Here is a 16,663-nt window from a genome sequence, read left to right on the forward strand (position 1 = left end):
GTGCGGGGTTGTGGGACTATGAGGTTGGAGGTGGTGGATGGGAGATCCCCCGAGGTGATGAGGTTATGGACGGTCTGGGAGATAATGGTTTGTTTGTAGTACCTATCACATTTCCGACGCCCCTCCCCCAAGTCCCTCCTCCCTACCTTTTATCTTAGCCTGCTGGACAAACTTTCCTCATTCCTGAAGAAGGGCTTATGCCCGAAACATCGATTCTCCTGTTCCCTGGATGCTGCCTGACCTGCTGCGCTTTTCCAACAACACATTTCTGGCTCTGATCTCCAGCATCTGCAGACCTCACTTTCTTCTCAACACAGGGAGAAATACATGATAAACTGTAATGGAGATGTGATTACACAGTGACCATGGCTGGCAACTCTATATTCAATGTTCTGAAAGAATACATGGCAAGGAAAAGATTTGGGGTAGCTTTGTTAGTAAAGGAAGGTGTCAGTGTGGTGGAGAGAAGTGACATACGTGCAACAGATTGTGATTTGGAATACGTTTGGCTGGAATAGCAAGTTAGTATGCAGGTGCAGCAGGTCATTAAGAAAGTAGATAGAAATTTGGTCTTTCTTGCTTGTGGGTTGGAGTTTTAAAGATAGGGAAGTCTTGTTAAAATTCTGTAGGGTGTTGGCGAGGTTGCACCTGGAGTACACTGCGATATTCTCTTTCAGCTGCATAGCTGCTCTGAGGATCTACGTACACCATTCAACGTGCTGACATTGTTCCCAGCATCGACTTCAGCTTTCAGAGGTTGCTGCTACTTGAGATCTGAGCAGGAGAAAACAAAATTAGAGGGAGTACAGAAATTGAGTAAAGTTTTGATTCCTGTATTTAAGGTTGAACGGCTTGTCCTATCAAGAATGGCTAAACAGGTTAGACTTCTATTCATTAGAGTTTAAAAGAATGAGGAGTGATAGGTGTTGATAAATGGGCAATCTCAAATGAGGGTACATTGTTACAAACTAAGTGAACACTCCTTTAAAACTGTTGGAAAGAAATTTCTCTTCTGAGAGCAGTGAATGACTGGAATTCTCTATTCTAGTAAATTGTGGATGTTAGGTCACTGAACGTATTTAAAGAGGAGGTGGATATATTTTTAAAATATTGGAGAGTTAAGGGCTACGATGGGCTGGCATGAGAAAGAAGTTGAGGCCTGGGGCAGATCAACCATGATCTTATTGAATGGTATGATAGGCTTGAGGGACTGAATGGTCTAATTCTATTTTTATGTCTTAGGTTCCAATGTTCTTTCATAGGACAGGCAACCAAAAACATGGACAAAGAGGTAGATGTAGTGGAGCATTAGAAAGAAAGAAAAGAGCTAAAGAGGTGGTGAAGCATTGAGCTTTTGGGAGAATATTCCAGAACTTTAGACCTCTGTAATTGAAGGCAAGACTGCCAATAGCAGAGCAATCAAAATTAGTTCCAAGATTTGGAAAATGCAGAGATTTACGATAGTCATTGAGCTGATCAACCAGACAATGGAGATAACGAAGAGCAAGACCATGGAGGGACTTTAAAACAAAGATGAAGTTTTAATATTGAGAGTTTACTAAACCAAGAGTCAAGGAGAAAGTGAGGTCTGCAGATGCTGGAGATCAAAGTTGAAACTTTATTGCTGGAACAGCACAGCAGGTCAGGCAGCATCCAGGGAACAGGAGATTCGACGTTTCGGGCACAGGCCCTTCTTCAGGAGTCAAATAAACCAAGAGTCAACAAGTTCAAGATGAAAAGTGAATGGAACTTGCTGCACGTTAGGAGAGAGGCAGCAGAGTTTTGTATGAGCTCAAGTTCATGGAGGCTGGCTAATGGGAGTACGGCTAAGTAAGCATTGGACTGGATGTCAAGAATTAATAAAGCCATGGATGAGATTGTAGCAGCAAATGAACTGAAGCAGTGTTGCAGCTTGGCAATCTTATGGATGTGGACATAGCTGGTTTTGGTGATGGGACTGGTTATGTGATTAAAAGCTCATCACAATGTCGACCAGGAGAACAGATTGTGAGCAGTCTAGTCCCCCTTCAGATGACAGCGTAAGGAATGGGGTCTCATTAGCTAGAGAAACAAATTAGTGGCATAGACTGAATATAGTGATTTCAGTCTTCTCAATATTCTCTTGGAGGAAATTTCTACGCATCTAATACTAACGAATAAACAAACAGCATGATAAAGTGGAGATATTGAGGGAGTGGAGAGCAGACATGATAAAGTAGATTCTGGATTAGTGATGCTGGAAGAGCACAGCAGTTCAAGCAGCATCCAAGGAGCTTCGAAATCGACATTTCGGGCAAAAGCCCCTCAAGGATGATAAAGTAGAGCTGAGTGCAATGTATTTCAAATGTTGCCAAAGACGTAGAAGGTAAATGAGAAATGGATGATGATTGGGGATGTGGATGATTGGAGGACTGATTAGAGGGAATCCTTGGGAGAATCTATGGGTAACTGTGTGGGACTCGGCAGATGATGCTTTGTCTACAAATGGATAGGTAAGAATCAAACCAGGCAAGAGTGGCTGGCTGACATAGGAGAGGCATTGGAATAGGATTGTGATTAACAGTCTCAACACCTTTGTACCTTAGAATCACTTGCTGTCTTAAATAATAAAATAAAGCAGTTCCCTATTACCTGGATGTTTTAAAGTGTTATCTTTTTTAAGTTTTAATGGATTAATCATGTAGCATTTTTATCACAAAAGTTGTCTTCATCAGTTTTCTCACCACTTAATACTCGTGTCCACGCTTTCAATAAAAATAGGGAAACATTTGAGACGCAATCTTTCTTGTAAAATGGCTGTCTAATGTTGTGATACTGATATGCCGTTCCCCTACATTATGTGCCAAAACACCACTCGGGCTTAAATTCTTTTTCCTATATCTTTTCCATTGCATTTTATTCATAGTCTTTTTGAACTAAAATTAATAAAAAAAACAACATGATGTTACAAATATAGTTTTGGTCCAGTACTGTGTTTTAAATGGACTGCAGCATGAGTTACAGTTATTGGCAAATACAAAAGCAAGCTATTTTACAACAGAAACAGTAGCTGGTCAGTACTTGACACAATGCATAAAATACAGATGAACATAAACAATGGTAACAAAGCATATTTATGTAGTGCATTTAAAAATCCCAAAGCTGTTCACAAAAGCGTAACCAGATAAACATTGATACTAAGCCAAAGAAATAAACCAGTGACCAAAAGTTTGATCAAAGAGTTAGGTTGTATGGATACTCTCAAAGAAAGGTAAGACACTGAAATATTTAGATCAGGAATTCCAGAGTCCTTTTCATTAAAATAAAAGAACATTGATAAGAAAAATGCAATGGAAAAAAATTGTCAGCTAGAACAGTGGTGTAGTAAAGGGAGTTGGAAATTCACAAATGTTGGTCTTACACTAATTATGGATTTACACTACAGTGTTAGTGTTTGTGCAAAGCATGAAACACTTTGCAGTATACTAAAGAAGCTTCAGCACATGTAAAGCCTTACAAAATAGTTCACTGAGCTTGTTATTTCTACTTGGAACTGGTTTGATGTTGTTTACAAATATATATAGATGGAGTTCCAGGCAACTGCAATGAGCATATTTTTAGAGTCTTTGGTTAGACCACCACTTTCTTTTAAACTAAATCTGAGCTTTCATGATAATTCCAGTCAGCTTATATTATGTCAATTTGATTCATTGTTCTTCTACCGACTCTGAAAAATTATCCAGTTAGCAATTCCCCAGTCCTATGATTCTTGCCCTGCAGTACTGCAAATTTTCCACCTCAAGTATTTATTCAATTCCCTTTTGAAAGCTACTTTTGAATCTGCGTCTGTCACCCTTTCAAGCAGATCATAACAACTTGCGGTGTTGATAAAAAAAACTCCACCTTTGCCTCTTTTGCCAATTTTACCAATGAGCTCTGGTTATCAACACTTGCGCTACAGAAACAGGTTCTTCTCACTTCTCAAAAAGCTTAATAATTTTGAACATCACTCTTAAATCATCACTTAATAGTGTCTGCTCGAAGTGAGCAACTCCAGCATTTCCAGTCTTTCCATTTAATTGAAGTCCACACCTAGGGATTTACCATTCCTGCAAATCTCCTCTGCACTCTCTTTATAAGGCATCCTGTCTAGGGTATGGTGCCCAGAACTGGACACAAGATTCCTGCTGGGGTTTATCCAGTAATTTTCAAGGCTCAGTATATAATATCCTTGCTTTTGTATTCTGTGCATCTTGCTGCAGCCAAGAATCCTGTATACTTTTTAAACAACCATCTCAACTTGTTTTTCAAAGATTTTCCACACCAGTTCTTATGATTTTATTGCAAGAGGCAGGATTTTGTGGTAAAATGAATCAAGCTCATAAGGCCGCTCTGAAATCTCAGGACTTTTATAAAAATGTATTTATCTTGGGATAAGATTGAAGGGAAAGTGATGCGGTCGTCCTCTGCTATATGGTGTTGTCTGAGCAGGAGCCAGCTATCTCGGTGCTGAAAGATGAGTGGCAGAGAAGGGGGGGATTTCCTTGGTGGTATAGCCTACTATCTCAGACCTGCTCTTCTTATTCCACTTCCCCTCAAGTCCTATTCGCTTGGCCAAATTTCCCACCCATTCCTTTGTGTTGCTCATTTTTGTGGTGCCTCCTGTGAAACATTCTAGAATAATTTTTTCCATCGTAAAGGTGCAATAGAAATTTAAATTGTTGTTGAACTCCAGTTTAAACCTGAAGGCAATGTTTTATGCAGTCTGCTGGTTTATTTGAATGAAATGGTTCTGCATTATAAAAGATTCTTTGAATATAATCAAAAAGGCAGAGTTCATGAAATTTTCCTCAATGTTTAAAATCTTCTACCGTGAATATCATGTAGACACTTTGAATTAAAGTTGAAAACCTTAACTGCTACATTGTCAACAATCAGTAAGAGTCGAAAAGTGTGGTGCTGGAAAAGCACATCAGATCAGGCAGCATCAGGAATGATGAAGGGCTTGTGCCCAAAACATCGATTCTCCTGCTTCTCGGATGCTGCCTGACCTGCAATGCGTTTCCAGCGCTACACGTTTTGACTCTGATCTCCAGCATCTACTGTCCTCACTTTCTAACAGTCAATGAGAGCCTTGTGAGTAGTTATTAGAAATCACACAGGAAGTGCCCATGTATTCTGTGCGTCTTGCTGTTCAGTGCCAAGTTAGTTTCTGTTGAGTCTGCATAAGGGTGCTATACCAAGCATAAATCTGATTGCAAAACTCAGTGGTACAGAAGGACTCTGCGTGTCTTGGGCACATGGATCACATAAAGTTACTATGCAGCAACACCAAGTGAAAAAGAAGATACTTGGGAAGCTTTCATTTTCAACAAGGGGAATGGAATATAAACATCAGGAAGTTTTACTGTATCTGTATGTGGCCTCAGTTAGACCATACCTCTGGTATGTGTACAGTTTTGATGATCTTATTTGAAAAGCAAAATGTTTTGGAAGGAGTTTAGAGAATGTTCACTCAATTAAACCACTCACCAATATGGTTTGGAATATATTGTCATTCCTTCCTTGTTGCTGGATCAAATTCCCAGGCAATGTGTGTCTATCTGCTGTATGTGGGCTGCAGTGTTCAAAAAGGTAACTTACCATCGCCTTCTCAAGGCTAACTATGGATGGCAATTAATACTGGCCCAGCCAGCGATGCCCACATTCTCTGAGTGAATTTTTAAAATAAAAACTTACTCCTGAGATGACAAAAGGTTAAACAGGATAGCTCAATACCCAAGGAGTGGCCTTGGAATCCTTCCTGTGCTAGTGAGCAGAGTTTGGGAAAAATAAGTCAAGAATGTTTTCTGTCAGGTGAAAATGATCTTACACAGTGATGTGGTAAGCACAAACCTTCTTGTGGTGCGGTGTATGTCCCTAGTCCAAGTTCAGATGCGTGCCATAACATACGCGAACAAAAGAATCTGCACGATGGGGAAAGACTCCTTAAACCTTTAAAGTATATGAAGGTTTCATGGTATTAAATCACATCTGTAGGATCAGAAACAACACTTTTGATTTGTGTAGTCTTTGCCTGCATTCCTTTATCTACGTAAATCATCTCCCAGTTTATTTCATCTAAACTCATCAGCATATCTTTCTATTTCTTTCTCCATCATGATTGTGTTCACGAGCTGAAATGCAATGGCTGAAATGCTGGTGGAAGCGGATGCAACGATAACATTCAAAGTAGAAATGGATAAATACTCGAAGGGAAAACTGGGAAAGAATGGGGGATTGTGATTAATTCAATAGCTCTACGAAAGATCGGGCAAGGCCACAATAGGCTGAATGGCCTCCTTTCATACTATATAATTTAACTAGGGTAAGGGGGTGTACCGTTCTTTTAATACATGCAAGGATAACAGTAGTATTTTTAAAATGTACTCTGTATCACATTTTTAGATGTTTTAACAGGATTTTTGCAATGACCTACAATTTAATAGTCAGTTGATTTTGGTTTATACTTGCAGAAAACAATAGCAGCTCATTCCTTTTGTACTAAATCCCCTGATTTTATAGAGTTTGTCTTTTGATTTGAGGCAATGGGTTGGTGTGTCTGACGCATGTACCCTCAGGTCTTTATGTTCCTATGCCTCATTAAACTGATACTATTTCTACAATGTCTCTTATCATTCTTCCTCCCCCCAAAAAAGCTTCACAATTCGGTTTCACACTGCATCTGCAATGTTAAATTATATTGCAACAGTTTCCATCAGAGAAAGGCAGAGTCAGTGGCATCACCAATAATTCATAATAATGTCTTGTGTGGTTTTAAACACCTTCACAAGGACACTGAGATTATTTGATGATGCACCGTTGCATTCATGTTGGCTTTACAATATCCAATTCAGTTGTTAATGCCAAATTAACTGTATTATTGTGTAGTCAGCTTTGAGGTTGAGGCACTTTCCACATTTGAAGTTGCCTACCCCTCATCATGTTGTGAAATACTCATAAAAACCACAGTTTAATTAGTTTTGTTACTCACTGTTCCAGTCAATTTTGTTTTAAATTCATTCACGGGATGTGGTTATTGCTGGCTGGACCAGCTTTTATTGCCCTGAGGAGAGAGTGGGGCGGGGGGGCAGCACGGTGGCCCAGTGGTGAGTAATGCTGCCTCACAGGTGGAGTTTGCACATTCTCTCCGTATCTGCGTGGGTTTCCTCCGGGTGCTCCGGTTTCCTCCCACAGTCCAAAGTTGTGTAGGTCAGGTGAATTGGCCATGCTAAATTGCCCATAGTGTTAGGTGCATTAGGCAGGGGTAAATACAAGGTAGGGGAATGAATCTGGGTGGTTACTGTTTGGAGGGTGGGTGTGGACTTGTTGGGTCGAAGGGCCTGTTTCCATACTGTAATTAAAACCACATTGATGTTGGTCTGGGTCTGGAGTCACATGGGCCAGGTTGGTTTCCCTCCCTAAAGGACATTAATGAACTAGATTGGTTTCTCCTGACAATCAGCAACAATTTCACGGTCATCATTCGACTCTAACTTCCAGATTTTTATTGAATTCAAATTTCACTGTCTGTCATGTGAGATTCAAACCCAAGTTTCTGGAACATTACCTGGGTATCTGAATTAATACACCAGCGATAATACCACTAGGCCATCATCACCCACTAAGGCAAGAAAATACTTCAGTTTCAACAAATAATTACTTCGTAGTCGAGGGAGCGAATAGCGAAATTGGAGTGTATTAGAATAAATCAAGAAACCCATGGTTTTCTGTATTGTATGGGCAATAGTAAATAATTTTACAAATGTTAAGAAGGGTTTACAGCACTGAAAAGATTAGCAGAATGTTGAAAATTCTTGTATTCTACAGTTGTAATATAAGCAGTGTTTCTAACATATTTTGCCTTTCTTATTAGAATTCCTGTTCCTTATTCCTGCTCTTATAAACCTGCGCATGTCAGGAATGTCCCCCGGATGAATGGCTCCCATTTCACCTCAGAGTTGAGCAAAGCCTGCACCCCGAAAGAAGATATCATGTTCATGAAGACACACAAGACTGCTAGTAGCACTATTCTCAACATCCTCTTCCGCTTTGGGCAGAAACACCGCCTGAAATTTGCTTTTCCCAATGGCAGGAATGATTTTTATTACCCATCATACTTTGATAGGAGTCAGGTGAAGGATTACAGGCCGGGCATGTGTTTCAACATTGTCTGTAATCATATGCGATTTAACTTCGAAGAGGTCCACAAGCTACTCCCTGAAGACACTATTTATTTCACCATTCTCAGGAACCCTGCACATTTATTTGAGTCGTCTTTTCATTACTTTGGTAGCGTGATCCCATTTACCTGGAAAATAAGCGGAGAGGACAAACTGGCTGAATTCCTCAGGGAACCCAACCGATATTATGACCCAAGTGGTTTTAACTCCCATTACTTGAAAAATTTGCTATTTTTTGACTTTGGCTATGATAATAACTTGGATATCAATGACCCCAAAGTAAAGAAGCATATTAAAACTATTGATGAAAGATTCCAACTGGTGATGCTCCTCGAACATTTTGATGAATCACTTATTCTTTTGAAGGATGTGATGTGCTGGGACCTGGATGATATTTTATATTTCAAATTAAATGTACGAAAAGACTCCACTGTATCAAGAATGACTGGAGACTTATATGAGAAGGCAACAAACTGGAACAAAATTGATTCCATGTTGTACCAATACTTCAATGCTACTTTCTGGAAAAAAGTGGAAACATATGGGTTTGAACGCATGGAGCGTGATGTGGAAGAATTGCGCAGGCGCAATGATAACATGCAGTCAATTTGCATTGATGGTGGGCGCCCAGTGGATGCAAATGCCATTCAGGAGGCATCATTAAAGCCGTGGCAACCACTTGGTGAACGCTCAATCATGGGCTACAACCTGAAAAAGAACATTAGCAGAAAGCACAAGAAGCTCTGCAGGAAAATGCTCACCCCTGAGCTACAATATCTGAGTGAATTGGGAGTTAACCTGTGGATAACAAAATTATGGTCCTATATCAGGGATTTGTTAAAATGGTAGTTGGCCAGCTTTGAAATGTGACGGGTTTCATATTCACAACCCTGTCATTATGGCAGCTACGGGGAATAGCAGAACTTAATTATTGCCACAGAGTACTCGACCTTTGGCACTGCGTTGGTGCCATTCTCGATTGCCCGTTGTTGCATGGCAATCATTCACATATGTAATATAGAGTTATCCTGGGGTATAGTTCAATGTTTTGCTTTGTTCTTCAAATTCCCGTTCGTAAAATTGTCATTAACTTGGAACTATATGCCCTACAACACAAAGTTCTGCAAAAAAAGCTAATCCCAACTTCCAACTGCAATTATGATTTTTTTTGAAGGATCACATATGAAACAACTGTGAATTATAAGTAGGATCAGAGGAGTCAGAACCGTGACCAAGTGCTGAGGGATCTCTGATCAATGCCACCATGTGGCCTTGTGAACTATTCCTGAAAGGCAGCAATTGATTGCCTACTTGATGCTTGTCAAATAATATATGACCTACATTATGAATTTGTTATGCAGTATATTTACAAGGAAAGTCCTACTCACACTTAGAATACAGAATGTACTTTTAAAAAAAAAACTAGTCTTAACTTTAAGAAAATCACACCTGCTTTTCAATATACTATTACAAACAAAACCATGTTTTTAAATAGTTTCTGTGCATGATCATACCAATGGCAATTCTATGTCATTTCCAGGGTAGGAATCCTGTGCAATATTACAACAGTAAGATCATTTTTCGTCACTATGAAGTTCTCACAATTTGACTGAACAAAATGCAAGCTGATGAATGTATAGTCCTTTAAATAAAATTTGTTTTTAAATATATATCCCATTCAATTGTAAAACTCTAAGTAATAATACGTTATGCTGAATGTTATTTTTATGCAATTTGGTTTGGTGGGAACATTCAGAATTGGCTGCATCTCATTATAATACAAAATGGTTGCTTCTTAACTTAAATGCTGCACTGAGAGCAAGATGTACTTAAATTCTATGTAATTAAATCTTTCAGATTTTCTAGATGGTTGGTAATGGAAAGTTGGCTTAATATTTGGAGTAAATTGTCTTTTGAGCCTGTTGATGGTAACACTCATTAATGTACGACAGGAGGGACCTTATTACTAATTGTTTCCAGCCTGCTCATATACAAACATTTAGCAAATAGGCAGAATTTACTTTAATTTTTGCTTTATCCTTATGATAAGTTATCAGTCTGAAAAACAACAACAACCTCCATTTCCATATTGTGTCTTTAACCAGTAAGACATTCTAAGCACCACTCTTCATAGGAGCATACTCAGATGAAATTTTAGGCATATTAGCAGAGGCCAGCCTAATGTAAAAGTGAATTTTCTAGCCAGCAGGAAAGAAATCAACAGGCATGATTAGAAATGAGTTAAGCACATTTTTACGGCAGCACATTGAGAGAGATCTTTGTAGCCTATCCAGTACAGAATAAGATGCATGATGACATAAAGAAAAGAATAATTTAGCTATACATTTATTGAACAAGTTTAAATCATTAATCAAGTAATTTGAGCTCTCTGAGTGCTGTGAACATATACAGGCAGTTATTGCAACTGTACTGAATTGCTTTCTGTTTCTGTATTGACCACTCAGTTATTTATCTTTTATTCAAAGACAAAGTTAGTAATTATTTGTATATAACAATTGTGGTGAAAATGAGAACACTGTTGAAATTAATATCATTAGTGATGTGACAGTTGATTTAAAGTCATTAAAAGCTTTCACACAATCAATGGACCTGATGAAAGCTTGACCTCAACCCGTATCTAATTATTCATTGTCATAAACACAGACCACCCAAAAATGTCTCAAGTTCAGTTGTGGCTCCTGGACTGTGGATTCATTTAAGGGAGAGAATATTAAATTCATTTACTTGTGTTTTGGGCTGCCACTTGTGTCTCTCTGGTCAGAATTTGTTACTCCCATTATATCAACAGATTTCCCTAATCTTGACGTAAGCAATCTCGCTCTTTTAATAGTGCAGTATTTAAACATTAAGACAAGTGGAACATAACAAGAAGAGGTGGAATTATGTAGATTTGGAGGCAAATCGTCAACATTTCCATATGATTAGGGAGCCAAAAATATGGACTTTTTTATTTTGATACTGAAAATCATAAGTTGCATTTATAATTTTCATAAATAATATAGTACATTATCTTTGTAAAAATATAAATATATGGTGCTAATCAATGAAAACTACTATCTGTTCAAAAGTTAGATTATGTAAATATGTTCTACACTGGAATCTCATTTAATTAATACACGGAGAAGACGATATACTGTTGTAGTTGATGGCTGCAATGCGGTCTTAAAATGTAATGGCTGTACTGTACGGAGGTGATCCATAATTAAATAAGTGTGACAAGGAAAAAAAATCCCTTCATATGATCACAGTGGATCACAAAAGCACTAAGTGCCTTTCTACAAATATATTACACACACATAATATACATACATGTTATATACAGCTACAATTGAATCACAAAACATTATAGTCATTTAAGGAGTTCAATGTGCTCTACGTGTATCACTACATTGCAGCTTTTGATACTAAAAATCATTTTCACAAAGAGCTAACGTTCAAGATTATGTTTTGTCCCACCTGATTTGTTTTGACAGAAGATACTGCAATTGAGAAGCTTTTTTGACAGGATCCTTTTAAGCAGTTAAAAATGCAGACACACAGTAGAACTGACTTGCAAGAAGATAAGGATTGCATGTGATTGAGGGCCAAGAACAGTTGACAGTTGTATTGTGTTTGGATGGCTTATTTTTGTCAGTGATTCAATTTTTACTTACCCTTGCATTACCATTCCCACATTTGGTGTTCAGTTCATCGAAATAGTAAATGTGTCCACTGTTTTCTTTTAAATGTGTTACTACATAATTGAATATTTTCACATCAAATTTCACATTCTATTCTTATGCGTTTAAAATATTTCACTTAACATTGCAGTAGGATAACAAACTGCAAGCAAGTTTGCATTTGCAGCTGTTTGGGGAATTTGAATTGGTGAATGGTAACCAGATCTGAAAATGTAGCTAATCTGCAGATCCCTACCAATGTCATAAAGAGAAAGGAAAAGAGAGGGTGGAGTTTTTGTCATGGCCTTAGCTAGCTTTTAAGTGTCCAACACTGCCACATATAAACCTTGACAAAGCTCTATTTAACACTCAGCAAACTTATTGCATCAATGGGCTTTTCAAACAACACAATCAGTTTAGTGATTTTTCCAACAACAACAACAGAAATTGCTGGAAAAGCTCATCAGGTCTGACAGCATCTATGGAGAGAAATCAGAGCTAATGTGCTATTCTTTAAGAACAGCTAGTATGCATTTCAAAAAAAAATTATCGATGCCTTCAAATGAAGTTTTTGACACATCATATTGTTTATTATCACAAATATTTAAATAGGGTTGTAAATATCATGAAATAAAAACTGAAAGAAATGCAGATGCTGTAAGTCAGAAATAAGAACAGAAATTGCTGGAAAAGCTCAGCAGGTCTGGCAGCATCTATGGAGAGAAATCAGAGTTACTGTTTCGGGTTGAGTGACCCTTCCTCAGAACTTTAACCAAAATGTTAACTCTGATTTCTCTCCATAGATGCTGCCAGACTTGCTGAGCTTTTCCAGCAATTTCTGTTCTTATTTCTGATTTACAGTATCTGCATTTCTTTTGGTTTTTATTTTGTGATATTTACAACCCTATTTAAATATTTGTGATAATAAACAATATGATGCATCAAAATTCATTTGAAGGCATTGATAATTTTGCATAATTGATAAATGCATACAAGCTGTTCTTAAAGAATAGCACATTTTGTAATTTTACTTTTGTGCACTGACTGTATCTATGGTTTAACTTTAATGTAAATACTAAAAGGATCTTGATTCTGTGAATGTAATTATGATTAAAATGCGAACGCTGTACATCTGCTACAACACAGAACTGTAGTATAATTGCACTATAGGCAATATTTGTTTGATTTGCAAAAAGGAACAATGCCTGAAGTCTGCTCACCCAAGCAAACTGGAACTAATTTCTAGGGTAGTGAACGTTTATTGTTGTGATTTTTTTTTAAACAAAATGTAAGACAAAAATAAAGGCTGTACTGGAAGGATACAGTCATAACAAAGCATAATTTACTGTTCTATATTGTATTTTCAAGCTTTCTTAAACCCCAACAAGTTGGTCAGTACAAAAGCGTTTCCCTTAGTTTTAACAAATACAAAAAGGTATGACTTGTACACCACATTTTACAAAAAATAGGGAAGGTCCTGTATTCTCTTTTGATGTGTTATTGTGACGATGGCATGTTAAGTGGACAATATTGATTTCAATTGACTTAAATATTTCATGAAGGTAAATATCATTTCACACATGTGATAGTACAACTCACTATTTACCAAATTTGTTATGAGACATTAATTCTAATATCAAGCAACGATCTAACATATTGTTTCATAAAAGATTATTATAACTACACATTATTGATGTGAACAATTGATTGTGCCACATTTCGTTTGCTTTAAGATTTTAATTTAAATTTAAATTTTGAAGTCTTGTTTACTAATGAAAAAGAAACAGAGCTTTTTGCTTGTATCCCTCCAGTGCCCAGCACTTCTAAGAACTGCTGTATGATTTCATGACATAGCATGTAAACAGTATTAATGTTTGTGAGCTGCTACCGTTTAAGCACTTTTTGTTTGCATGTTGATAACAGTCTAACTTATTCAATAAAAACAATATTTTCAACTCCAAGAGCTTTGTTATTTCTTTTATGGCAGTATACAATGTACGTTTCTGTTAAGTAATTCTACAGAATATCTTAATTCCTGGTAAAGGAGCATTGTCCATTTTCCTGATCCCAATTCAATTACTATTCAAAAATTCACTAGTAAATGTGCTGGATATTGCAAAACACCACGTAATGATAGAAAGATCTCAGTATGAAACCCCAAGTAATTCACATCAAGGTAGCAAAGACAATTTAATTAAGAAGTCAAACATTGAAATATCAAGGATTGGAGGGTCAACCACAAAGCAATGATTTATGGTGCTATTGACTGGTTTTCACTGCACAATAGCAACATAGCTTTAAATCAAAAACACAGACTGGTCTAAAGTGACTTCTGGAGGAGGTGGGAAGAGAGCGCGCACAAAACACACAGCAGCTCATTTTGCATCTGAAAAATATACGACCGGCAATCAAAAATTTAATGCATTTCATCCAATTGTATTGTGAGAGAGAGTGAAAATCCAGCTTCAAGTCTCACCTGCTGTTGGAGGTGTGTCATAATATGCAAACAGGTCAATTAAAATAAATATAATCAGGTCTTAGCTCTTAATGCATCTGCAAAACATTTCAGGGCTCTTGCAGTGTAGTGGTAGTGTCCCTACCTTTGGGTCACTCCAGCTGTATTCAGGTACCATCCACTCAAGAACACATTTGAACAGGTCGATTAAAAATATTTATCAGATATTGGAGAGATCAAGCCAGGGGCGACTCCAAATTATTCCAAGTGTAGGGATGCATACCTGGTTGGAACCATCAGTGCAGCTACTTAAGTCATAACAGATTGAGACTTCTAAAAAATTCTGAAATGCTTCAGTTCATGCAGTTTAAGAATAGTATTCTTAAAATAATTTAGCTGCAAAAAGAAATGGCAATGTCAGGTCAAACCATTAGAGATTCCTTTGAGAAAAGCACATGACAGTCCTTACGTCCCTACATGCTAATTTCAGACAACAGGCCGTTTCTGTCTTGTAAACACTATACAGCTGCTCATTGCTCCAAATTTGCCGGTACTTTTCTGCTTGCATTTTTAAGTGCTAATGTCGTGCATTGAAAACAGTGAAAGCAGCTGCTTGGAGTCGGGCAGGTTACTGTAATGATTTAAAATGTTATTTAGCTATTCAGTATAGATAGGGTTCATTACTTACAGTCTCAAAGGTTGCAGCGCTATTACAGGATGACACCCTCAAACCCATCAGCAACCCTATCTCAAGATTTAAGGCAAATTACAGCAAACTCACAACACAGTTATTTATGTTCTGCAAGATAACAACACAAGGTTATCTTGATTTGAAATATCTAAATCAGTTACTTTGGATATTTTAGATATAAAAGTGAATTTAGATTTAGCAAAATAAAAAGTTGCATTAAATTGTTTATTACTAAAATTGAAGAGTCTTGGAAAGTTTATTGTGGAAATAACATATTGTTTATTTATGTATTTTATACAAAAGAAACACAAAGTACAATATTTCCATAACGGTTAAATTGAGTACAATCTGTTACATTTATCAGTTCAGGGTAATCCTTGACTAGATACGGAAAAGTGAAAGATGCACCCTTGATATTCCAGTTATTGAAATGGCAGGTGAGCCCAAACCAGAGAAACTATGAAATGCAAAAATCCATTTAGTGTTTCTTATCTGGAATTCAAAACTGGAATTTTTATTGTAGAATTTCTTGTGAGAATGCTACTGAGGCCATGAATTGGTGCTGTTGGCCATCACACCATCAGAAATAGGAAGCTGTTCAGCTCCTCAAACCTATTCCACTTATCCGTAGGATCATTGTTGATCCAACACTCCTCATGACCACATCCCTGCCCTTTCCCCATAAACTTTGATTCCCAGACTGATCAAGCATCAATTTATCTCAGCCTTAAATATATACAAGGACTGTGCACTCGAAACTCTCTGTGGCAGGGAACTCCAAAGACTCTCAAGCCTCTGAGAGAAGAAATTCTTCCTCACCAGTCTTAAAGCAGCACCTTTTATTTTGAAACTATGCTCTCTGGACTTAGACTCACCTCTGAAGGGAAACACCTTCTCAGCATTAACACTCTGGATTTGAATGAAGTCAACTCTCATTATCTATACTGTACTTTAGTGAGTAGAGTTGCCAAACTGTTTAGCCTTTGCTCATAAGGCAATTCCCCCCATACCAGGTGAATGTAGTGAACTATCTCCAATGAAATGATATCCTTCCTTAAATAAGGAAACCAAAACTGCTCACCATACTGCAGTCCTCAATACTGCAGTCCCCATGAAGTCTCATGACTTCAGGTTAACCATGAGCAAGGAAACCTCCTGCTGATGATCGTGTACTGTTCTCCCTCAGTTGATGAATCGGTACACCTCCATAATGAACAACACTTAGAGAAAGCACTGAGGATGGTAAGGGCACAAAATGTACTCTGGGTGGGGGATTTCAAAGTCCATCACCAAGAGTGCCTCAGCAGCAATACCACTGATTGAGCTGAGCGATTCCTAAAGGACGTAGCTGCTCGACTGGGTCTGCAGCAGGTGCTGGGGAAACCAACAAAAGGGGAAAACATCCTTGACCTCATCCTTACCAATCTGTCAGCTGCAGATGCATCTTTTCATGATGGTATGGGTAAGAGGAACCATCGCAGTCCTTGTGGAGACAAAGTCCCCCCATCACACTGAGAATACTTTCCATCATGTTGTGTGGCACTACAACCATGTTAAATGGGACAGACTTGGATTTAACATCTCAGTTCTGGGCATCCATGAGGTGCTGTGGGCCATCAACAGCAGCAGAATCTGT

The 16,663-nt window shown here is 37.9% G+C and overlaps 1 protein-coding gene across 3 annotated transcripts in view; it reads left to right on the plus strand.

Moving 5' to 3' along the window:
- The window catches only part of gal3st1a (galactose-3-O-sulfotransferase 1a), a 22,167-nt gene extending 9,679 nt beyond the window's left edge, over positions 1–12,488 (plus strand). For all 3 annotated transcript variants that reach the window (XM_043715656.1, XM_043715657.1, XM_043715658.1), the window contains exon 4: positions 7,895–12,488. In XM_043715656.1, the coding sequence (XP_043571591.1) occupies positions 7,895–9,050 (1,156 nt within the window). In that variant the 3' untranslated portion in view covers positions 9,051–12,488. The remainder of the gene's footprint in view (positions 1–7,894) is intronic.
- The last annotated feature ends 4,175 nt before the right edge of the window (positions 12,489–16,663 follow it).

The sequence above is a fragment of the Chiloscyllium plagiosum genome, chromosome 25 (genome assembly GCF_004010195.1).
Source record: "Chiloscyllium plagiosum isolate BGI_BamShark_2017 chromosome 25, ASM401019v2, whole genome shotgun sequence".
In the NCBI taxonomy this organism is placed as follows: Eukaryota; Metazoa; Chordata; class Chondrichthyes; order Orectolobiformes; family Hemiscylliidae; genus Chiloscyllium; species Chiloscyllium plagiosum.